Raw genomic sequence first — 24,443 nt, 5'->3', positions numbered from 1 at the left:
GTGGACAACGAAACGTATGACTAATCGATAAAGAAAGGATAAAAGATGAGGATGAAAATAGAAATGAAGAAGAAAAGAAGAGGTAATGATTATGAAACAAAAAGGAGGCGGTGCGCGTATTAAAAGACGGAGATTGTCGGCTTGAAAACTGGGTTTTCTCGGATGACATCATAGGATTTATACAGCTAGAATTCTTGATTTGGTGAAATTTCGCGATCGCTATAAGATTTCTTACGTAACATTTTGCAGCCCATTTTGGCTCAGTTACGGCACCAACCATTTGTCAGTATCCTTACAAGGCTATAGGAGGATATTCAAAAATTGGGCCACAAGTCCGCATAAAATCCCAAAATTTTCACTCGGAATCGTCAGATTAGTACAATGTCCCAGTATTGTAACTTTTACTTTCCAAGGAAATTTTGTTGTCAAAACTTTATCGACACCAGACTAAATGGCATTTTGGGCAAAAATACCCAAAATGTATACCTACTCAACAAAACACTTGTTCCAGATTCTTCATCATTAGACCACTTTCAGAAAACAACTACTTGAAAGAAAAAACCTTTACTATTATTCGGATGCTGCATGACATTAGGCGCGCGAGAATGGCAACGCGCCTTTGAGCAACCTCTATTTAAGCATTCTTTGTATGCAACGCCCTCAAAGAAAACCAATGAGTAGAGCCAACTGAGAGGACTCCCATGGTACGTTTACGGAAGCTATATGTGAAAGAATGGCCAAATTGTATGAATTCGAGGAAGCGGGAAGAGTAAAGAAGGTGATGCACCAGTCTATATATTCAGCCATCAACGTTTTCATTCTCTTTTCTTTCTTCTCTTTCTGCGACCGCTATTTTGCGCCTACTCGCCATGCCGAGACTGCGAGTATTACGTTCGACTCTTCTCCTCGCCGTTCTCGTGGTCCTCATCACCTACTCTTACTTTCACTATCCATCAAGCGGAGATGAGGACATTGATTTTGACAAGGACTACAAGACATGGGCTACAGGGCATCTGCCAGGCTTATCACATACAGTGAGGTCGCCTCATAGGGCATGGGTACAGTGGTGGTCATCATCCTTGGATAACAAGCCGTTAACTGGATTGGAATTCACAGAAGATGGTTTAGTAAGAGGCTGGGACGATATCTACAACAGGGCCAAGGAAACGTCCAAGGGAAGAGAGAAGAAAAAACTGCAAAAGCTGCTGGAGAGACATCCCATTCTGGACTTGATGAAAAGGGGACAGGAGAAATGGGAGGATCTGCTGAATAGGTAAGTGATTTATCTGTGGCCTATCTTTATTTTTCCATTTCCTACTATTCCTCTCGTCACTGTGGTGGCCACTGCTACAGTCAAAAGGTACAGAGCTGAGGTCAACAATAGACAATCAAGTACACTTCCCCAAGCAGTAATAGAATATAAAAGAAGATACAACCGAGCACCTCCAAGAGGTTTCGAACAGTGGTGGCAGTTTTGCAAGCGAAACAAGGTGAAGATTGTCGACGATGTGAGCGGGTTCCCGATGCCATTGGCTGTACTAACACTTCAAAAGTATGACCAAATCTTTCGCGATGTAGAGCCCTACTTTGCTCTCTCACCAACACTCTTCAGAAAACGCGTTGATGAATTGGGCCAAACGCCTCATACTTCTCAAATCACACTCTCTCCGACAGGTGCGTCTACATTGTATGGAGAACGGGCACACTCTGCTCGACCTCGACTTTTGTTTCAGCTTTTGGAACCTATCGCACAGCTATTGCCTGCTGAAATTTCATTCTCTCTCTCAGATCATGACCTGGGTTCTTGGCTTCTGGGTGATGATCAAAAACAAGCAGCTTTAATAGCCATCAAGGAGGGCCGATTCTTGACAGAGGAAGAGCTAAAAGGTTATGAAAAGCGTGAAGGTCGAATGCCGGTTAAAGGTTTAGTCTCTGTATGCCCGCCAGGAAGCCCAGGATGGCAGCATGGTGTTGCTATACGTGATGGCGTACAAGTAGAGCAGCTACTTCATGAGACATCATTTATCTACGACCCTTTCCTCACTTTTGATTTTTGTTACAATCCGGATCTTCTCCATAATCACGGTGCACTGTCCTGGAATTTTGTCCGTGAAACCATGCTTCGACCGATCTTTCAGCTCTCAAAGTTCTCCCGTAACCCAGAATTTTTAACCACTCCTCTTGAAGCTTATGAAAACTTTATTTCTGTTTCGGCACAGAAGAAATACTCACCATGGAACGAAAAGACTATCAATAAACTGTTTTGGCGTGGAAGCTCAACTGGTGATTCATATAGTAAACGATCAAACACAAATTACACCTGGCGCGAATCCCACCGTCCTCGTCTTGCTCTCAAGACGCAAGCTCAGACGGGTGAAGAAAATGTTTGGGTGAGACGAGGATACGCTTGGGAAAAAGAGTCTTGGCCTCTTGCCAAGCTGAATGAAGCCTACATGGACGTAGGCTTGACTGGCGGACCACACCAATGTAAAAAAGAAGACGGTACTTGCGCGGAAATGGAGAAGGAGATCATTTTCAAAGGCCGAGTATCTCCTGAACAATCGGCCAAGTATAAATGTAAGTTGACCCATTGGAAAATGCTACACAGGTAGCATACTAAGAAGCCTCAGACGTCTTTGATATTGACGGAAATGGCTGGTCGTCCAGATTTCATCGGTTATTAATGTCTGGGAGTGTGGTGATCAAGGCCACCATCTATCCAGAGTGGATCTCAGATTGGCTAATCCCTTGGGTCCATTATATCCCGTGTAAGATTGATTACTCGGATCTGTACGACATAATGTCATTTTTCATTGGTTCGCCAGACGGAACATCGAATGGACATGACAATCTAGCGAAATCGATAGCAGACCAGGCGAAGAAATTTGGTGAAGAACATTGGAGATGGGAAGACATGCAAGCGTATATGTTTAGATTGTTGCTTGAGTAAGTGTACACCATTTTGTAAGGCATGGCTGATGAAGATTAGATATTCAAGGCTGTTTTCTGATGATCGAGAGGAGTGGAGCTATAAAAAATCTTACTTATGAATCTATTAGACATTATTTTGGTATGCATTTTGCTGTCGACTTGGTGTTATCCGTGTTGTCTCGCATATTTATGATGTACTCGAGACCTAGTCGTTTTTGCAGACTCTATCCTGCTTTTCATAACCTTGTTCTTCCTCTTCCCCTTTCCTGGCCCCATAGCTATCTTTTACTAATCCATCGAACCCACAAAGTCCGCTCATCTGCAATCTATTGACAGTAAGTGAGCGTTCAATGGAGGCCAGTAAAGAGCATAGTCAATCGTTTCTATCTGTTTGAGTGTAATCAACAAATGTGTTAGAAAGCAGCATAGCGATAAGGAGCAAAAAAGATGACCTTTTCGTCCACATAATATTCAAGATCATTGTGATATAAAGTTAGCGTGTTTCGACATGGTTTTCTTGAGAAAAAGACAGACCGATATACTAGACGGATTTGTAGAAAGTAACGCAAGATGTATATAGTCAAATTTATGAATATTTGTCCCATGGCAGCAAAATATCTAGAAAAAGCCTATACATCCCATCCCAGCTCTTTTTGTCTCTGGTGCTCCTTTTCTGCTTTCGCCGGTCTTATTTGTCCTTTTTTTATACTTTCTTTGGGAGGCACGCCGTTATCCCATGTATAAGGGCGTTTGGCGTTGGACCAAATTTGAAGGAGACGAGAGTGCTGTTCTTGTATCCAGTCATCCAGTTTACACCAATCTGTCGCCATATTAGGTTTGCCTGGATTCTAATGTACAGCTAACTTACGTAAAGCAACAGTCTCAACCCCGACATCGAGCTGGTTCCAATCTCCCATGGTCCATCCCATATCTCTTCGTTCTATCGGATCCGTTAAAGGGTCTAGATGACGGAGCCATTGGCCTGTTCTGGCGTCCTCAATTTTGGTAACATGGGCAAAAGTCATGTTAGCTGATCCAATCCATGATACCTATACGTATTCAGTTTAACCTAAGAGGAGTATACAGCTGCAAACTTACAAGTGGCCAGCTCATGGCATACGCTAGTCCGCGGAAATAATCTCCAAAGTAATGAGACCGTCCAGCAGAAGTCCCCCAATAGATGTTTCGTGAGCAGTCAGTCTTCAAGAACGCTGATATGAGGTTGGGCATGGCAAATATGGTCTAGACGTGTCATTAGCGACTTTCGCATACTCAAGGCAGTAAATACATCATCATCCGCCTTCACAACAAATCTCGGCCTTCCTTCGACTCTTCCTTCACCCGCAAAAGTATGCGCAATCCATTTAAAATACTCATGCGTCTTTCCCAGATCAATATTGTCAATCACCTATCTTGTGGTGAGCAATCCTCGCTTATCCTCAGAGCCTAGTTATGCCGGCAGCTAAGCCACACAACGCACAGGAAGTATCACAATGTCGCCATATTCTTCTATCTCTCTTTCCAGGTTATGCATAAGTCGCGAACCATCATAGTTCGCTGGACCCGTACTCTTTGTATGCAACGATGGAGCACCGAGTATAAACTTGATGGTGACCAAGTCTGGAGGAAAGTCGGGGAATATCACTTCGCGATATCTATAATCTCGCATCAGTCTATGAAACCTAAGACCGAAAAACAGACAGACAAATCCCTCCTACTCTTTTTCTCAGCTGCGGAAAAGATTCCCAGGAATACCAAGACGCCATGGCCTAATCCTTGTAATGGAACATCACATCCAATTTCGTGCGGTTGCTGGTCACTGAGCAGGGCAAAGTCGGGCTCCTCGAAACTCCGTTGGATAGCCCCATCCACTAGATGAGCGTCTTTGCCTTGGGCTATATCCTTGCCTTCGCCCGAGTCTGCCAACGAGTCTGAGGCCGGCACCTTGGCGATTTCCAAAACAGGACGAGCAGGCGTTGAAGTGGCTGCATTGAGTGCGAGGATGAGGATGGCGAGAATAAAGAGGATGAGTGTGCCTAAAACGGTCTTTAGTCGCAGAGAAGGGCGAAAGACGTAGTGAGCGAGTCTAGGATAACGGCTGACCGTCGACCGAAAGGGATGTGCTTTTGTTTGAGGAGAAGAAACCATTACAAGTGGAGAGAAGAAGCTAAAATTGGGCAGTGTTACTAACCTTGGATAAAGTCAAATGTAGCGGCGAGGGCCGCCTTGCTCCTGATGTAAGCGTATTTTCTTCCATCAAGTATGTAGCTTGTATAAACACAAATGCATAGAGTAGAATCTGTTACGCTGCAGCAAGAATGCTGTTTGTGTATTGTATGCAAAGCGGTTGCCTGGTAGTCGTATAATGGTCACGTATTAGAATACTATACCTGCGAGGGTTACTAGCACAACAGTTTTACTGTACAAGGGTAATAGATTGTAAACATCTCCTAAGCAGTTGGCTGTCACATATAACTGAGTTCTTGAGTCATGCTATAGTACATCGAGGTGGGTTTGAGTATACAAGTGCGCTTCTTGCCTTTTGTGGCTTGCTGCTATGAGATGGTAGGAAAATTATTCCAAGGTAATTAGAAAATATTCTCAGTATTAGTAATGATTATGATTTGATTAGAATAAAATTGAAATAAGCCATGACAAAAGGTTATAAAACTAGTGGAGAAAATAATCCATTCAGAAATCGGACCGGTGCTCCCGTCATCCCTGGGAACTAGGATCAATTCCAAGAAAAGCCAAATTAAACTCCCAAAAAAATCCTTAGATTTGAGGTTTTCCTGATCAATACCAACATATTTTCAGCATAAAATCGCACTTTAATGTTTCAAACCCAAAATATTCCTCCTGCCACACTACCACCCGCCACTTTTCCCGCAATTCCGTCACTTTCTTCACGCCCACCGAAGTTATTACAACCATTTCAATTTCTCATTTATCTTTCTTTCAACAATATATTCTTAGTTATGAGCGCTATAAACAAAACGGATCTTACCTCTGTCAAGTAATTTTTCTCGTCTTTGCAGCTCATAAGGGTCGCGACGCACCATCTATTTGACTTGACTGACTTTTCATAGTACTATCCGTGCTCTTGCTGCTGATGTTGTTGCAAAGGTTGGCATCATTTGAGTGGCAAAACTTTGGTGGCATGCTAAACCACATCTAGGCCAACTCGGGACATCCCGGAGCACCCATGGTCAGTGATCAACGGTTAACGTCGGGTCAAACTCATATGTAATCTTAGGGTATGGCTCCCATCTCCCATATTCTTTTCACTCGATTCATGAGATTCAACCCCAAAAACCCGAAATGGATCAATCGAGATCGATTTGTCTTGTCCAACGGCCATGCGTGGGATTCCATTCTACTTGCGTTGGGATTATGTTGATGAGAACATTCAGATGTGCCCTTCAGTATATTTTGCTCCATCTAGCTGGGTACGACGTATCCATGGATGACCTTAAACAGTTCCGTCAGGTTAATTCTATTACCCCTGGCCACCCCGAACTTGGTGTAACTCCAGGCATAGAGGTTACCACTGGTCCTCTTGGACAAGGTAATTCATTTCTTGTATTCATGTCTAGTTTTAACTGTATTTTGTAGGTATCTCAAATGCTGTCGGTCTTGCAATCGGTCAAGCTCACATGGGAGCCATCTTCAACAAGGAAGGGTTTCCTTTAATTGACAACTACACCTATGTCTTTGTTGGTGATGGGTGTTTGCAAGAGGGTGTTGCCTCCGAGGCATGCTCTTTGGCAGGCCACTTGAAGTTGGGCAACTTGATCGCCATTTATGATGATAACAGTAAGCTCAGACTGACAAGACAAGCAAACTGACAGCTCTCCAGAGATCACCATTGATGGCGACACTGCCGTTTCTTTTACTGAAAATGTTGAAATGAGATTCAAGTCTTATGGCTGGAATGTCTTGCACGTCGAGAAAGGAGATGAGTTCGTGCTCATCATGCTCATGCGTCAAATTTTCGCTGATGAATGGCTAGCGATTTGGCTGCGATAGAGAACGCAGTTAATGAGGCCAGGAAGAACACTGACGCTCCCACCATCATCAACCTCAAGACAACTATTGGCTTTGGATCTCTCAAGGCTGGCGGCCACGATGTCCATGGCGCTCGTAGGTTGCCATGCATCCATACTCTTATCCCATTATGGCTGAATAGAGACGTTCATAGCTCTCAAGAAGGACGATATTGTTCAACTCAAAAAGAAGTTTGGCTTCAGCCCTGATGAGACCTTTGCTGTCCCCCAGGAGACTTATGATGTTTATCGACAAGCGGCTGAACGTGGCACTCAAAAAGAGAACGAGTGGCACTCTCTTTTCAAATCATATGCGGAGAAATACCCTCATGAGGCATCAGAGTTCCAACGTCGAATCGATGGTCGTCTTCCTGATGGATGGGAAAAAGCACTTCCTACCTACACGAGCGCAGATGCCGCGGTTGGCAGTCGAAAACTTTCCGAGACCACTATCACTAAACTTGTCGAGGTCTTGCCCGAATTAGTTGGTGGATCTGCTGATTTGACCGGCTCCAACTTGACGAGATGGAAGAATGCTGAGGACTTCCAGCACCCCTCAACTGGTCTCGGTAGTTACAAGGGTCGATACTTTAGATTTGGCGTTCGAGAGCATGGTATGACTGCGATTTGTAACGGTATTGCTGCCTACGGCGGTCTCATTCCTTTCGGCGCCACTTTCCTTAACTTTGTTTCTTATGCTGCTGGAGCTGTCCGACTTTCTGCTCTGTCTCATCTTCGTGTTATTCAAGTGGCTACTCATGATTCTATCGGGCTTGGAGAAGATGGACCTACCCACCAACCTGTTGAAACTGCGGCTTGGCTGCGAGCCATCCCCAACCTCGCATTCTGGAGACCAGCGGATGGTAATGAAACGTCTGCGTCCTACCTTGTGGCCCTTTTGTCTCAACACACTCCTTCTGTTTTGGCTTTCTCTAGACAGAATGTGAGTTTGTTGGTACTACAAATATACAAATTTTAATTTCTACAGCTACCACAACTTGCCAACTCAAGCATTGAAAAAGCTGCCAAGGGAGGATACGTGTTGGAAGAAGTTGAAAATGGTAGGTAATTTTTTGTTCAATCTTCTAGTGCTAACTCTTTCTAGCGGATGTGACTCTTGTCTCTACAGGCTCTGAGGTAGCACTCTGTCTCCAAGCGCTTGAACAGCTCAAGTCCAAAAATATCAAGGCTCGATTAGTTTCTTTGCCCTGCTTTGAAGCCTTTGTGTGTACAACGGTTCAGCGTGTAAATCATCGTTACTGACCTTAGTTAGAATGCTCAACCAAAAGAATACAAGCTCAGCGTTCTCCCCTCTGGAGCCCCTATTCTTTCCGTTGAAGCCTACTCTACATTTGGATGGGGTGCATACAGTCATGATCACTTTGGTCTTCAGGCTTGGGGTGCTTCTGGACCTTTTGCGCAAGTATATGAGAAGGTATGTGGAAGCTTTACTCATTATATTGGCCGCTTATAAACTAAACTCCTCAGTTTGATATGACTCCTGACGGTATTGCAAAGCGAGCTGAGAAGGTTGTCTCTTTTTACAAGAAGCGGGGTCAACCAGTCTTCTCTCCGCTTATCTCTGCTCTCGACGAGATCACCGAGTAACAAAGTTACATGACAGACCAATTGATAAAGCTTGCGAATTAAATTAAAATGCAACTTATAAGTGTATTGTGTTTTGGGCTTTTGCTACCATGTCTTTTTACATTAACTCACATTTACATTTTTTACTCTTTGTCTATGTCTAGCACTAATACATAAAAACAAATAAGAAACGCAGTATTTCCGGCAGGGTTCAAACGGTGTCTCTTTTTTGATCATTCGGCCGTTTAACTGCTCTACTGACTTGGTTCTGCTTGTCACTCGCGAAAGATCAGTGTACTGACAACAATTAACGATAACAAAACATTTATTTCTCAAATGGTGAGACGCTGGAAAATGGTGTAAAATGGCCTCAAAGAATGCATGCAAAGGTATACAAAAAATCAACTATTGAGCACAATGATTGTACATGATAAGAAGTTGTAACATTCCTTTAGAGAAAAGAGAGATTCACCCTGTGATATTGAAGATACCTGAAGGTAACCAAATCGTGATCTGGAAACCATCCAATGGGTTAGTGGGGTTCTGGCATAACAGACGAGGCAGAAACTGGGTCGGAATAACTCCCGCTTGTATTATATGTAGCATAGCACAATTTGCAGCTTCCTATTTGAAAGTGAGTAAAGCGTTCTCAAAATTTTCCAGCACATCTACCTCGTACTGTAGTGCCCACATTCTGATTACTGAAACCGAGAGGATCCATGACGATTTCCGTATTTCTTGGATTTCAATCTTTCGATCAATCCTTTGAATTGTCCATTCTGCTCCTTATTCACAGACAAGTCATCTTCATCATGACTCGGATCTTCATCACTTGCAAGTGGTTGCCTATCGCCAGCATTGTCGTCATTATTGATCTGTCGATTTGTGATTATTCCATCGTTTTCGGACAAGTTCACAAACTGTGAATCTTCGTTGTCCCCTTCACGTATTATGCGAGAATTTGTTTGTGTGCTTTCACTTTTATCAAGCGGATGGTGCGCTCTTTGAAGTGTGTGGTGAGTACCTGATGGCGCAACCAATGATTTGGACTGAGGAATTTTGCCTTTGTGACCCCTTTCTGACATGGTTACGACTGAAGCAGCGTGTTTGAGCCGGTCTTTGGGACGAAAGATGCTAGTTTTTTTGAAGAGTTGAGAGATAATGTCTCCAGATTGAGACCAAGCTGAGCTCTTTACATCTATCGTCAAGAACAGTTTGTGTCAGCCTAAGAATAGATTATAGTGAGAAAAGAGTATATACCTCGTTTAATATGCTCAAAAATATCCTCCATGCTCCAAACTTTATTCGTGTATACCATTTCTGGCGTTCGAAACCTGAAATCAACACAATCAGGCATGCTGAAAGTACCGTGCTTTCTTGTCTCGTCGCTCTGTGGATTTGGTCAATACGGGATTCTTGAACACTAGCTACGAGGACTCACTTTGAAACTGAGATTGAGTGCCAACCCATGTAAACGTATAGTACCAAACATCTTATTTGTAGAGGCTCTCAATCTCATTTCCTGGGTATCTTCGCTTCTCTTCAAAAAGGCGACGTTTCGATCGTTTTGAGATGCCAAAGATAATTGTGACGGCAGTCGCGATAAAGCGAAGGATTTATTAAAAGGCAAAGTAATTTGTTGATCACTTAAATTCTCTATTTCCGTCATTTCACTACCTTCAAGTATAGTTGAATTAGGAGTAGAAGATTCAGTTGTACCAGTAGTCATAGGCTTGACTATTGTGCTTGAGATCTGTCGGCGGCGAAGACGGTCAGTGAAGAAATAGTCCATCACCTCTAGACCAAGTTTTTCTTCCAATTTAAAACGAATATCAACGAACTCGATATTAAATTCAGAGAAGATAGCGATACCTCCAATGGACGGGGATGTAGACCAACAGATTGCAGCAAATGGTTTTTTCTATATTGAGATATCAGTAGCAAGTAACAAGTGTTTCTACACACCGTTTTTTTCTTATTTGACTCATCTCGAACAATTACTTCAGGATAAAGAGCATTCGCCTTGCCATTCAAAGCCTTAAGGTCACCAATCGCCATTGCATTATCCATGGTCCCATTTTTGTTGTTAAGCATTGAAAACATAACGCCGTTGATGTCCGCTTTTGCCATAATCTCTAGTCGTGCATCTCTCAACATATGCCAATTTACGGCCCCAACTCTAACGTCCAATTTAGATGCTGTTTTCATAGCAGCTCGGGCATCATCTTTCGCTAGCGTGGCGCGAATTAGGGCGTTGACGGTGTACATATTTTCATATCCCATTTGGAGTTCTGATCGAATTTTGAAGAGCTCTTCTTTTCCTGTGTCGTCTAATATTTCAAAATTTGCTTCATAGCCTTGTTGCAAATCCAGCAGACCTCGCATATGAACTTGCAGGGAGTTGACATCTGAGACCAGACGACCCACGTCTCGATCCGCAGCATCAAACGTCCTGGTAAAGTCATCTACTGTCTCAGACCGTCCTTTATGGCCAGGATCCTGGTATAGGAGAAGATCAGTGACAATGACATACAAAGCTTCAAAATTGCGTGAGTCTGCGGTGACCGTTAATCTTGGAGCAATGACTGATGTGAGATCCTGTTGTATATATCAGTAAGCCTGAAGCATTCATTTGATGAACACGAACTTGATGGATTTTGAGATGTTTGATAGGCTCGCCATATTCATCCACGGCATTCTCTGGCCATTCTAAACCTTGAGGCATTCGAATATGATTAAATTTATCAATGGCAATGAATATGTTTGATTTTTGAAGTACTCGATCGTAATCTGTAGCTTCGCTTTTGACATCCAAGAATATTTCAAGAGGAATAAAATCAAAACCCCTAAGAATACCTGCTTGGGTTTTTTCTCTTCTTAAAGCCTCGGCGCTAGGGTAGAATGCTTGTAGCCCTTGCAGTCTGATGTAATTTCTGGAGCGGTGATGAGCAAAAATCCTCACATCAATACAGAATTATGTATCTCTGAGTGGATCCGACATACCTGTTAAGGACATCAGCCATGACATCGTCTAGAGCGTTTTTGTCCACAACCCTGAATTGCTTGAAGGAAGCTTCCTCAACTGAGAGCAGCACGATAGCATCAATATCAGATTCACTCCGTAGAGCAATCTGAGGTTTGAAAATTGATACATGAGTTTTCGGCTTCACGTCGCAGGTTCTAGGCAAGCCAAGGTGAGGCTGAGGAGTAATTTGTTCAACAGCATCATCAAAATAGTGAAGACCCTGTGATGGCTGTCTCTCAATGAGCCAATGGAGAAGACCATTGAGCATCTGGGGCGCAGACTCTTCATCTACAGTTATATCATCCTTGTCTATTCCATGTTGCCTTCGATATATACGCTGTTGGAAACTATTCAACATACTCCGCAGATAACTAGGTAATTATTAACATAATTAAATCCCAATTTTGCTTATACTTACGCGTTTGACATGAAATACTCTTCTTTCTTGCGATCAGCCATCATGTACAAATACTTAAAGCCGATGTTTCTCGAACTGTTTGTCAAGAAAAGACGAGGATTGTGAATATGAATTATGTCTTCAAAAGATGATTGAGAATCAGGATCGTCCCTCAATACTGAATTGGAGTTGGAATGGTCCGAAGTATCGTTGCTCACTCGACGAGTCTCGCCTTCTAATTCACGAATATGATTTTCCAGCAATAATTTGACTCTGAGTAATTTGCTGTATTCACCCTGTTATAAATGTCATTTCTTTCTTCTTACTAGTGAACATCACAGAGAAATACCTTCACAAACCCAGTTCTCGGGTAACTTTGGATTGCCTTACGTATCTCGTCAATTCTCTTAAATGCCAAAGACTGCTGTACATCTTTGACCCCTTTCGCCATGCCTAGATAACAATGGTGAGTAGGTTCATAACCAAACTTGCTCCTTTCAATTCCAAGGGCAACGTTTGTATTAATGTTGGATTCAACTAGATGAGCAGCTCGCGTCTTAACTCGCTTGGAGTAGTACAAATGAGGGCTATCACCAAAATCAACAAACTCTATAAGCGGGTCTTTGTCGGCAGGTTTTTGATCGACGTCAACGTGGTCTAGGTAGTTATACCAGTCTTTCAAGCTTGAAGGTAAGCTTGACACTTGCGAAAATCTATCCGAGCTGATAGTAGCACTTCTTGCCTTCTCAAAAAAGTGTGCACGTAAGCCTTTGATTATAAGATCATCTCCAAGGATGTCTGCGGCGTAAAAAGGTTTGTGTATAACGACTGTAGATCTTCCAAGCTTCTCGTGACGTTCAATCTTTTCTTGAGCGCGCTGATGTGCGTCCGCTCTAAAGCAACCGACTTGGGCCTTGATTCCAAGTGACTCTAATTTACCATTGGCGATATGGTTTCGATCGACTTGACAATATGTGTGAGAGATGTAAACAGGTTTGATATTAAAACGATACTATGAACTATCAGTAAATGGGCTGACTTAATGACTTTTGCAAACAGAGGCTACCTTTATGGTACCAAGACTGCGACCGAATTTTTTAGAAGGTTGAGGAGAGTTAGGAAAGAGTTTGCCAAGGCGAATAGGAAGTGACATCTGATGGTCAAACAGCCTGAAAGCATTTGAATCTTGTTGCCTTTAAGTCAAAACGTCAAACAGCTTACCTCCACCATTTCAAGAAGTGATGAGAAGCTTTTGGGGCAAAATGAAGACTGCTGACCTTTTCAAGGGCCTCTTCAATTGATGGGAGTTGTTCGCCTGCAACCAGCGATACAGAGAAGTGAATGAAGTCACTGCGGAATCCTTCATAAGAATCGGGTGTCTGAGCGAGTATTCAATCAGCAAAAACACTGATGGAGCATTGATTACTATAAGAAACTATGAGAGCTTACTCTACCAAGGAAATTTTCCAACTTTCTCAACGCTTCAGGTGATTTTAATGCCACGTTTTGATGTGGCACAAAGTCAAACAATCGGCAACGTCTGTGAAACAAATTATTGGTATTTCCACATCCACCCACGCATGTCCACGGTCGACAAGTCCTTTCAAAGATAAATCCAAATCCAACCTTCACGCCGTTAACAAATCTTGCGCAGATTTTAGTGTATCGCTGTTCAGATAACACTCTATCAACCAGGAAAGGCATCTCTTCATCATTTAGGTGGCTTTTGAAGGAATGCCTATGGTTACGAGAACCACCTATTGCAGCTCCATCATGAAAGGAGCTCAAGCTACAATGTTAGTCAACATTATAACGAAAGTACTCACTCCGGTATAGCAACAATAAGCTCGTCAGCCATGATCTGAATTGTTTCTCTATCACTATTTGGCAGATTGATAAGAAGCTTTGTATTGCCTTCCCACGTGAAACAGAAACCGGAGCCGTTGCCGGAGACAGAATAAGGATCAAATGAACCTATCAATTACAAACTGTGCATTAGATGTCTATATTATCTTATCAACAACCTTCACTCACCTTTGAGATACAAATCACATGGTCCGCTAAAATGGACAGTTGTCTTCCAATGAAGGACCAATCTAAATTTATCCCAAAATCCTAGTTTTGAAGAAGGATCAATTGGTGGATGAGTCAAGGACTCAAACACTTTCGTCAAATCCTGAATAGCTGGTTGATACGAATTGCCCCATGCAAGTCCTGTACTGTCTGTGGAATTGATTGTAATACGAGGTTCGGCGTAAGTTTTGACTGGCATGATAGTCTTGTAGATCTGCAAAAGCAAGGGAGCTGCATCCTTGTGACCACATCCTCCAGGAATAGCTTCGATGGGAATATACACAATAGAATCCTCACCTGCCAGCTCCTCCGCTATGATCAAAGTAGTTTTGATATCAAACGTTGGCTTTTGCTTGCTGTCCTCCACATGTTGGACTCTAACCAAGGGAACAGGATAATCTCGCAGCATACATTTTACTGCAGACATTGTCCATTCAATTTTTAGAGGAATCATAAGAGAGAACCTGATATCGTGATTGAAGGGCTCAGAAATTGTTCCCATATAATTGATGATTTCGGCTCTGCTCATAGAAGGATCAGTAATCATCATATGCAAGTCATGCAATGTCGCGCGAAACAATGGCGTTGTGCCACTATAGCTGGTCAATCTGATAGGCAATTTGATGTTTATGCCACTGCCACCTAATCGCTTGAGGATCAGTGTTTCTTTCCTAGCTTGCTCATGCTTTGCTGCACGTATGCGTCTGGCCCATGACTGAGACATAACTAGATCCAGAGCCCACCTTGCTTTTTCTGGACCGATGGTGTGTGTTTTGGTTAGAGATGGTACTTTTGTTCCATCGACTATATTCTCTTCGCGAAATCCAGGGGAGCCTTCTGGAACACTTATAAGTTGCAGTTTTTTTGCAAAGTTATCTTCAAGGGCATTCCGTTTAGCTTGCTCTGCCATACCCACCCTCCATATAAGATTCAAGCTGGTCTCAATCGGATCATCCTTCGCCTCGAGCGACACATATCCTACATTGAAGATTAATGAGGGAACGCATTTTGGCTCTTCAGCAAGGAGCTTCAGTATAGTACTGTAGGGAATGTTGCCCAGGATATTCTTGGAAAGCAACTTGAGAGATTTAATCGTAACATTTGTATTGAGTACAAGACTGCTAAATTTGTATGAGAAAGGAATGCTGATGCGTATGGATTTGATGCGAGTTGATAGTACAAGAGGAGTGTGAGGATCAGATAAAGCGACAGTAAACTGTCGAATTTGGCAGAGCTCCTCCCACTGTCCTGCCATTTTCGGGCTTGGCACATAAAAGAGAGTTTTATCGCCAACGATTACAAGTCCTTTGGGTGAATGCTTGAAGATGGTGACACCTGACGCACATATAAAAATCTGATCGCAAAGAGGGAAAACCCAATGGATTGTAATGTTAGATAAGTTGACATTGATATCGTATAATTGATCGTGCAGGCTGGGTGGGCAACCCTTTGCGCCATCGCTCTCTTTCCAAGCATCCACTAATCCCTTGATGGAAAGGCTGACTAATAGAATGCAATAAGAATAAGATAAATCTGTGATAATCGCTGGCGAATTCATTTTCATAGCAATTTTGTATACAGTACCATCAATTCCTTCTTTGGGTTGATGAATGATAACGGATGTGCTGAAGACTGGTATCTTCACTGAAGGTCTCGCTGCAAAATTTGAATTAGCTACATGGAGGTATGAAGTATGAACAAATGGCGTTTCGATTGCTGTTGACTGATGCAGATTTGCTTCTTGAGAGTCCTGGCTTACAGAATTCTCATCGAGTTCGCTTTTCTTGATAGCATTGGAGAGCACATCTCTCTTATAGCATTTGCTCCTAGCAAATCTTTCTCGATTATGAGCGGGTCGAGAACAAATCTCTTCAGTGTTGATAGCCACCAAGGCGGCCAAGTTTTCAGCTGAGGTGTCTGTAGAAACCAGAGCGAGAGCACGTGTTTCGACATCATCTGGAAGACACAATTTGCCTCTTCTCGGTGCAGTGACATCGTGCCTCCAAGGAATTGCTTGATATTTGTCTTTGTAATAGGCGTACTCCATATTCATAACTGCTTGGAGCCATAATCCTCTGATTAATTTTAAATAGCATTCCGGATTAGGATCCTTGACACCCAAAAGAACGTTGATAAGACCCAATGAAAAGTGTACTGATAGCCCAGAAGGCAGTAATCCAAAAATTGAACGCCTCTTATCTTTTAAAATGCTATCTTTGGCGTTAGATGACCTGCGAGCATCTCCTAGAGCGATGAGCGTTTCAAGGATTTTTGGTTGCCACAGGTCGAAAACAATGCCGTGCTGGATATCAGCGTTGATCCTGCTAAACGCAGAGTTCCACAAGAGCGACGCAGTCTCTTGTCCTGATGCCTTGATGGTATGTTTGCCGAGGATGTTGCAAACGGCAGTAGTATGAAATTTGCCTACTTCAACCATATCGTGAATCGTACATCCAGGGAGCGTCATTCTGACTCTGATGGGCTCAACGCTCAGCACAACTTCCCCGTTCATTGACAGGGACAGTCCATCTCTCAATGCCGCTTTCTTGGTAATCAAGTTCCTCGAACACAATTTTGAGAGTTTTGGATCATTTATTACATTAAGTGCGATGTCGACTTTCTGACTCATTATTCGTTCCTGTTCCTCTTGAAATGCTGCTTTTGATTCTGCTTTGTTTCGATGCCTAGCAATTATATCGCTGAACGCAGCACGACAGTTTAGACGAAAGCCATCTAAGTTCATGTCCAGAGTGATAGGGTCTGGCAGGATACGATTGATCAAGGTTATTGTGATAGGGCCATTCTCGAGTGATAAACAGATTTGTGGTGGTAACCAGGTCAAAGAAGTTTCAACACGTGCCTCTGGAGGGCTTCTTATTTCTTCCTGGTAAGGATTTGCAGACTTCCAAGCAGCTGCTAGATTTTGCAATAACTGTGTGTCCCCTGTAAGGTTCATGTTTGCTATGCGTGATTCACCGATCACCAATGCCAAATTTGGATCACTAGCGAACAAAGATTCTCGACGACTCCATTCAGGACGCCAAGAGGAAAAACCTGCCAATTCGGTTGAGTTAACAGTGAGTAGTCGAAATTGATCTTGCTCCTCATGTGCAGTGGCACACTGCATGACGATTCTGGCCACAGCAAGCTCGAAAGCTGTTCCCCGAACAGAGGACAAGGGACAAGGATTTTTGCCGAAAACAGTGCGAGCAAAGTCGTTGTTTGAGGAACTTGTAGCCTTCAGGACACAACTTATCTCAGACAACCCGAGAGTAACAACGTAGTCCCCATTAGTTGAATACGATGAGAGATCAGAATAATGATTATCCGCAGAGGGAAAATCATTGGTCGGAGGAGTTATCATGGGTTTAGTCAAATGATGTAGCAAGGTCAAGCCTTGGAAAGACAGCTTCACAGACCCCATTATTTTGGAGGCAAACTGAGCAATTTTTAGCATCCGAGGAGTATGACCCGTGAATTACTCACTCTAGCATTGCTGAAAGTGAATCCCCCAAAAGTTGGCTCGTGTTGAACCTCTATCTCTTTAGAGCTCCCTCTGATTGTTTTCAACAACTTGTTAAATTGACGAAGGGCTCCGATATCTATCATGATTTTGCTCATTTCAAACACTGTGCCTAATGTGTTTTGACTTAACAATGCTTTCCTAGGGCCAAAGGCAACACTCAGAGTTGAGTTCGATCTCTCATCGAGCGCCACAAGCACTTGAGACTGATTTTCGTAGACAGACGAAGTTTCGCGTGCCAGAGTCTTGTGTATCGACATTTTCGATATCTCTTGATCTGAAGCCTCAGACTTCAATGAGGACGATGCCGCATTTGTATCTATAACACATTTGACTGTATCCAGATAGGCGCGAAAACAGATAGATCCGCATGTTTGGCCAGATGCCCTCATCCAAATTTTGTGAGTGCTCGCGTATACTCTAGATTGTGATAGCGATATTTGTTTTTGAATCCTTGAAAGAAACCGAGATATTTTTTGGTGCAACCTGGACGGTTCAATATGTGTGTCTGAAGGTGATTCGGAAAGGCAGCTAGTGGTCTCGGCAAGAGTAGATCTAGTCAAAGGTGTCGGCATATCTTGCCTGGAGGCCATAAACAGCATATCGTTTTTTGGTTTCCTATTATCATGCAGTGTTTCATTACCAATACCGTATGGAGGCGAGATGGCCGCTATGCCATTCATATCATCATCTTCAAAATCAACTTCGGCCCTGAGACCCAACTCTTTGGCGGTAATACTAAAACCATCAAGCTCGTCAAAGAATATTTGACAGTCGGTGACTTGGATGGAAAAGATGCAGATGAACCATGTATAGTGGTTTATCAACATCGTGAGGAATGAGGAGACATAGTGGTTTTGACAAGATGATAGAACGTCAAAAGACTATACAAAATAAGCCGTTCCATGTAACAAAACATATTATACGTAAAAAATAACTTACCTGCTTGTGCTTCTCTTCAAGTGCATTTCCAGCGACTCGTAATGTCCCCTTCTTAACCCTGATGTGTACTCCTCCAATTTTTAATATGATCAAGCCAGCTAAGCCTCCGTCAAGCCCAGCCCATGCCCACTGAGCACTCTCAATTCTCAAGGTTGATGTTGCGTCTCCCTTTTTTATCCCAGGTCTCCACTCAAACCCTCTCAAAGAGAGAAAGCTTAGGCCCTCAATTTTTACCGGAGTGAACATCTGGAGAATAAGAGGCAGAATGCGCCAAGCGGATATCACAGACATGGCAAGAATGAATGCTGCCACCGCGATAGTAGAAAATGAATTAATGAAGAAACTCATTTTGACCGTTTTTGGCCGTTGGTAAGTGAAACTGATTCAATCTCCACGTGTGGGGGACAGAGCGCTGAAAGTACTGAGCAACGGAAGCCCATTAAACCTGCAGCGCTGAGTTGGGTTTGGGATACTCAAGTCATAAGTTTTGTTGTTGAAATCAATCACTATCTTTTGAAAATGAGACAACAACAAAATACAGACATATGCCGGAATCAAAAGTCGACGAGTGCCGCCGGAGGATATTTCTAACATCATTTCTCAATTCACCGAGTTTATTACAATTGATGGTTTCTTTTCTTCGTGATATATGATAATTCTACAAAGGTGACTTGTGTCAAGAACTTCGAAAACTGTATAATACCTTGAGATAACCCAGCCGGTCCAATAGAATTAATATCGGTGCTGAGTCAAAGCATTCGCCACCGTTGCGAGCTTGATTTTCGCCTCTTTTACAGCGCTGTTTGATTTATGGCTCACAACGAGAGCTGTGCTTTCTAGAAGAGGAAGAAGATATTTTTGAACCTTTAGAAATGGCAAAAACATGGCTAGATCGGCGAACCCAAGCGATGTAGAGGTGATTGAGACGGCTGAACTTGAAGGGTATGTTTCTGTTTTGATCGTTTTTGAGGTCACAATTTTTTAATTGAATGTTAGTTGTGAGAACGAAATAGCTCTAAACAGGCCACAAACACCTCTCAGCAAACAATCTAACATTACAAAACAGAACCACGTGTGTGTCAAAAGCTTCTTCCTCGTTTGTATACTGACCTAGCATGAAGGAATAAAAGAAATGTTGTTTTAACAAGAGAAAAGGAAGACCGATTCATGGTCTATCGCCCTGTAGCCGTTTAAGGGATAGGTCTGGAGGTCCGTCAAACATAGGTTCCGCCAGCTCGTCAAAACGCTCTCCTCACATCGTACACGACTCGAGCAGGACTCAGCGGTTGCTTCAATCATCCCAGCAATTCGACAAGCTGTTTCGATTCAGAAGCTAGCAATCATACGGCCCTTGATAAAAAAAAAGCAAAACTCGAAGTATCTAGGCTGGATGAGGGCGCAGAGCCAACCCCAAAGGTCTAGCACATGCAGTTTGATGGGTGTGGGATTGCTAAATTGCTGTCAACTCAAATTATGAAGCGTTATCCATTGACCATGTTTGCTTCGCCCAAAGGTGCAGATAAAACGTAAAATGTTGATTCTTCCTTCCGGTGCCATGATGTTGGCGACCAAAATGATGAGTCAAGTAGCAACACGGATGCGTTTGGTTTGAGATAGATGGGAAATGCAAATAGAAACATCTCCAACGACAGAAAAATAGATGGGAGCCATCAAATTAGAACTTGTCGAAAGAAGTCTAATGTTTTTCGTGACGAATATAACCTCTTTTTCAAGAAACAAAGTCAAACGGCCATTACAAGATAAAAACGGAATCATTGCTGGTCAAGTTAGCTATATCAAGAGAAACAGGTACCTAGTGGACTAGTAACATAGAGATTAGAGAGCTTATTTAGAAGCAAGTACGAAGGAAACCGCCTGCATGGGTTTCGCTCCCAAGTCTTCAATGTCAAAAATGTTTGGCTTTCGTCTGACCACTTCTCGGACGTATCTTTCTTCAGCCTCACTTGATATGCACTGAGTCTCATCTAAGGAGTAGTCATAAACCTTGGAAGATGGAATTTGAACGATTATCAAACATTGAAGTAAGTTTCTCATACAGTCGCCTAAAAGGATTAACTGAAGAGCGTAGTTCTGGTTGAACATCAAACACCCCTTCCTGAAGTTTGACATTGAAATCAATACTAACCAAGATGGAGAGGACAAGGTTCTCTTCCATGCTCTGACGGAAAGTAATGAAAAATATTAATTCAAGCCCATAACATACTATGTTAATCCCGAAAAGGTTGACATCTATACTGTTATGAAACTGTGTTTATCGCTGCAAGTCCAACCAGCCAGATTCAACAAGCGCTTGAGACGTTGTTGAGATACTTGCGAGTAATTTCGGGGTGTCCTGAGGAACAGCAAGGCATAGAGTATGTTTTGTGTTTCATTAACCATTGACAACGGCAAGTTGACATCGGCTAAGTTCCGATGTATATGCTTCTTACATGGAGCGATGTAAATCCGCAAGACTGGAGAGTCTTGATAATCTCATTGAAGCAGAAAAAGAAACAGAGAATGTTGCTTCTGATGAAAACACTCGAAAGTTCCATTCATCAGCGACTGCTTCGAGATTGCAATTGTTGGAAGAAGAAAGAATGATCCAATTGGATATCACATACGTAAACGTGGAAACTAAGTAGGATTGTCAAGGACCTGACACTGTTTATATAGATAGCATGTATAAGAGAATATATAAAAACGATAATGGGAATTTCTCCAAAACTAAACTACGAGCTATACAATTAGGTGTGCCAGTCATCCGCAGGTTTATTGAAAGCACAAGGTGCCACACTGTGTTTGGTGTTGGTATAATGTATATCTAGTTAATATACCAACGGGTGTTCCTAATACAGCAAATGTAGCACTGGTGATACATGGAAATAACTGTCTAAAGAAAAGATAAACTATAATATTCCTCCTTATATATCCTCTGCTACAGCTCAGAGAACGCTTGTGTTCCGGGTTGAATAATATAATGCAGAGCCAAACCTGTAGCAAGCTACACAACATAGCGGAGGTCGCCGCAGCGCCTCCATAAGCGTGATATAGGGTGATGCACTTACACCTATCCGCATTGTGATCCGCGCCTATTCATTTAATCATTCCTCAATTAAGAATCGTTGACACATTAGTGTCACGTGACTAGGATAGCTTTACTCGCGTTTACTTGGTAGCTTTCATATGATGTTTTCATTGCTTTTATATATGCAAACCATAACTCAACAACAACGTCTACCCAAGAGTCAACGCGATGAGGCTCAAGAGTCACCTAAAGGAGTAAGAAACGGACGAGGGAACCAACAAAATGCTCGTCAGAGTGCATCCAAAATGTAAATGAATGAAGAATATCCATATCGTTGACTTGAAGTAGCATTTCAGAACCAGTATCACCATTTAACAATATGCGGCAACCTAATCGGCAAACCAAACTAACTGTTAATTTGAACCATTCGCGCCGAGTGTGTATCGACTCTTCTGATGATGACAATTGTGAAGCAACGTTTGATTCAAGTCAAGAAGGGGTCAATAAACAAAACCTTTATTTTTCGTATCCCTTGCTTGGGCGACCAAGGATTAGTATCACGAAAGGTGACGCCCGTAGACTCGAAAGCGGGGATTTCTTGAACGACACATTATTGGAGTTTGGACTTCAGTAAAGATCCTTTATTGTAGTTGATTCGGATTAAGCTGACAGTATACAGACGTATTTTCGATCAAGTCAATGAGCAAATACGTGATGCAACTTCTATCTTCAACTCTTTCTTCTACAGCAAGCTTGCCAATACACCAAAGACGTAGTTGCCGTCTGTCTGCCCCAAGAGACTGTTGCTGATTAGCAAGTAGTAACAAATCTTCAAGCAACGGTTGGCCCGGATATACATCAGTGAAAAGGTGGACGAAAGATGTTAACATCTTCAATAAACGTTTTATCATTATCCCAATCAATGAGCAGTCAGTAGTCTTTCATTCCATCTAATAATCTATCATTAATTAAGATACCATCAGCAACCATTGGTACTTGGCCATCATCATCAACTCCCGTGGTATCTTAAAGCAAAGTACTTTAGAGGCGGTTTCATCACCTAGCGTCGCGATATCCTCCACGATTTCCAAGAGTCCCCAGTCGTCGTTACCATTAGCGGCAGATCAAAACCATTTGCCAGATGATCAGACACCTGAACTGGTATTGAATCACCAATGCCATACTTATGGAAGTCTGAATTTCAGCAATGTTGATAGTGAAGAACGTGCAGATTTGTCCTCAACGTCTCTCAGTTCGGCTTCTGTAAAGTCTGATGATCTGCTAGATATCAGTGATGATTCTGATGATAAAATGGACGTTGATGATAAAGAAACTGCTCAGAACTCTGACAGGGCAGTAAGTACATTTTGGACATAACATCAATTAACCTACTGATCATGTACATCGAAGTCGAACTTCATCGAAGAAGGCCTGAACAACAAATTGAATGAACACCGTAAGGAGGGTCACGGAGACATGAAGATGTTTATCCCAAGTGACGTGGAAGGCAATCGGCCTATTATTAGGTACGGAGGAAACAAACATAAACGGGAAATTATCACCATCATGGACAACGGCGACAAAGCGGTAGAGTTTGGAGAACGAGCGGGCAAGAGGATAAAGGCCCATCAAAACAACAACGAAGAGAGAAGCACAATAGACTGGGAGGTTGATCTTCATGATGGACGGTAAATGTCTTTCCCCTCTCATACTTATCCTCCGTTTTATTGACTTGGGGGCAAAAAGAGCGTATATTGTGACGTTCGATTCTTTGGGAGGTGCACACAAAGCTGTTGGGTCCAATCTTTCTCTTTGGCTGAAATATGAAGCCAAGGACAAGCTGGGGATTGACTACGATCCTGTGGACGCTGTGTATCGAGTTGGACACGTATGTCTCTTATCTGTCTTGTTTATTTATTTATTTATTAGAAGCTAAAAACTGAATTAGGCTCCACAACAACCAAATTTTGTAGATTGTGGCCTGTATGTCCTGCATTATACTCATCAATTTCTGCAACATACCGATGAGATACTTCGTTTTCTTCAGGTATGCCATCTATTTTTGTTGCTCCCAATTCTGTTCTAACTGATCTGGACCAGCGTAAACGTCCAAGACGAACCACTCCTGCCTTTCCCGACTGGAAAGCTGAGATGACAGCCTCTTGGCGTGCAACAGACACCAAAAATATCCGCAATATTTGGATACGGGACATGAAGAATCTGTCCCGGGAATGGGCAAGATTGAACACAGGATTCGGAAAACCCAATTTGGCTGACAAACAATATTCAAAAAAAGTTGGGAACAAGAACCAGAATACTGACTTCCAGCCAAACCTTAACGGACATTCACGAAAGACATCTACTACAAATCAATCACCACGGACATCAAAATACCACCTTTAATATTTGCATATGCGCTAACAAAGCTCATGCAAATCCAGTCTCTTTTCGACTAGGGCCAAGTCAAAGATTCTTTGGTACAGATTGACCATAAGGTGCTCTAAGAAGGCAAAGTGGCAGCTATTGAGAGTGGCAATGATGCAAACATGAAGACAATAAAACAACGGTGATTTTCCTGTTAATTCTTTGAACGAAAATGCTCTAGATTCGTTCATTATGTCTACTACAAGACACCTTGGTTGACTTTAGCCGCCCCCACGACAATGCCATTACACTTCAAGTGGCCATCTGTATTAATGAGTTCTTTCCATCAGGGCTCAAAGTGCCACGAGTTCTTGGACTCAAATATGCTACGAAGATGTTTCAGCTTTCAAAAGCTATACAATACTGCAGAAAGGGCGCTTTTCGGATAAGAATGAGTAGGAATGAGGGGCCGATTTGCTTTCGGGATGGGGCGTGCTAAATGCTGTCAACTTGATACTGTTAAATTG

General features: G+C 42.6%; 6 protein-coding genes across 6 annotated transcripts; 4 read left to right on the top strand and 2 right to left on the bottom strand.

The window, feature by feature from the left end:
* Positions 1 to 869: 869 nt before the first annotated feature.
* L203_103939 (uncharacterized protein) lies at positions 870 to 3,050 on the top strand (the record flags this gene model as incomplete). Its single annotated transcript, XM_066213329.1, has 5 exons — positions 870 to 1,273; positions 1,385 to 1,508; positions 1,554 to 2,577; positions 2,631 to 2,946; positions 2,990 to 3,050. The coding sequence occupies 5 exons, from the start codon at positions 870 to 872 to the stop codon at positions 3,048 to 3,050; spliced, it is 1,929 nt and encodes a 642-aa protein (XP_066069426.1).
* Positions 3,051 to 3,560: 510 nt separating this feature from the next.
* On the bottom strand, positions 3,561 to 5,079 carry L203_103938 (uncharacterized protein; the record flags this gene model as incomplete). The annotated part of the gene is made up of 6 exons (XM_066213328.1): positions 3,561 to 3,751; positions 3,800 to 3,980; positions 4,030 to 4,173; positions 4,220 to 4,339; positions 4,412 to 4,586; positions 4,637 to 5,079. The coding sequence occupies 6 exons, from the start codon at positions 5,077 to 5,079 to the stop codon at positions 3,561 to 3,563; spliced, it is 1,254 nt and encodes a 417-aa protein (XP_066069425.1).
* An 830-nt stretch (positions 5,080 to 5,909) lies between these two features.
* Positions 5,910 to 8,585, top strand: L203_103937 (transketolase; the record flags this gene model as incomplete). Its single annotated transcript, XM_066213327.1, has 13 exons — positions 5,910 to 5,947; positions 6,021 to 6,057; positions 6,110 to 6,139; positions 6,188 to 6,294; positions 6,345 to 6,499; positions 6,547 to 6,747; positions 6,791 to 6,893; positions 6,944 to 7,074; positions 7,133 to 7,920; positions 7,966 to 8,038; positions 8,083 to 8,201; positions 8,251 to 8,412; positions 8,466 to 8,585. The coding sequence occupies 13 exons, from the start codon at positions 5,910 to 5,912 to the stop codon at positions 8,583 to 8,585; spliced, it is 2,064 nt and encodes a 687-aa protein (XP_066069424.1).
* Positions 8,586 to 9,032: 447 nt separating this feature from the next.
* L203_103936 (uncharacterized protein) lies at positions 9,033 to 18,770 on the bottom strand (the record flags this gene model as incomplete). The annotated part of the gene is made up of 17 exons (XM_066213326.1): positions 9,033 to 9,188; positions 9,237 to 9,314; positions 9,359 to 9,762; positions 9,825 to 9,954; positions 10,006 to 10,485; positions 10,530 to 11,162; positions 11,212 to 11,497; positions 11,568 to 11,960; positions 12,008 to 12,282; positions 12,336 to 12,998; positions 13,053 to 13,155; positions 13,208 to 13,365; positions 13,436 to 13,769; positions 13,813 to 13,960; positions 14,021 to 17,498; positions 17,546 to 18,466; positions 18,525 to 18,770. 17 exons carry the CDS (start codon positions 18,768 to 18,770, stop codon positions 9,033 to 9,035), a joined length of 8,886 nt encoding a protein of 2,961 aa, XP_066069423.1.
* Positions 18,771 to 20,403: 1,633 nt separating this feature from the next.
* Positions 20,404 to 20,730, top strand: L203_103935 (uncharacterized protein; the record flags this gene model as incomplete). Its single annotated transcript, XM_066213325.1, has 3 exons — positions 20,404 to 20,468; positions 20,521 to 20,566; positions 20,614 to 20,730. 3 exons carry the CDS (start codon positions 20,404 to 20,406, stop codon positions 20,728 to 20,730), a joined length of 228 nt encoding a protein of 75 aa, XP_066069422.1.
* Positions 20,731 to 21,931: 1,201 nt separating this feature from the next.
* Positions 21,932 to 23,955, top strand: L203_103934 (uncharacterized protein; the record flags this gene model as incomplete). The annotated part of the gene is made up of 8 exons (XM_066213324.1): positions 21,932 to 22,182; positions 22,232 to 22,324; positions 22,374 to 22,481; positions 22,536 to 22,908; positions 22,963 to 23,240; positions 23,299 to 23,440; positions 23,501 to 23,599; positions 23,653 to 23,955. 8 exons carry the CDS (start codon positions 21,932 to 21,934, stop codon positions 23,953 to 23,955), a joined length of 1,647 nt encoding a protein of 548 aa, XP_066069421.1.
* Between the last annotated feature and the right edge of the window lie 488 nt (positions 23,956 to 24,443).

This window comes from Cryptococcus depauperatus, chromosome 4, assembly GCF_001720195.1.
Source record: "Cryptococcus depauperatus CBS 7841 chromosome 4, complete sequence".
In the NCBI taxonomy this organism is placed as follows: Eukaryota; Fungi; Basidiomycota; class Tremellomycetes; order Tremellales; family Cryptococcaceae; genus Cryptococcus; species Cryptococcus depauperatus.
The sequence above is the reverse complement of the archived record's forward strand: the minus strand, read 5'-3'. Positions and strand labels throughout refer to the sequence as shown.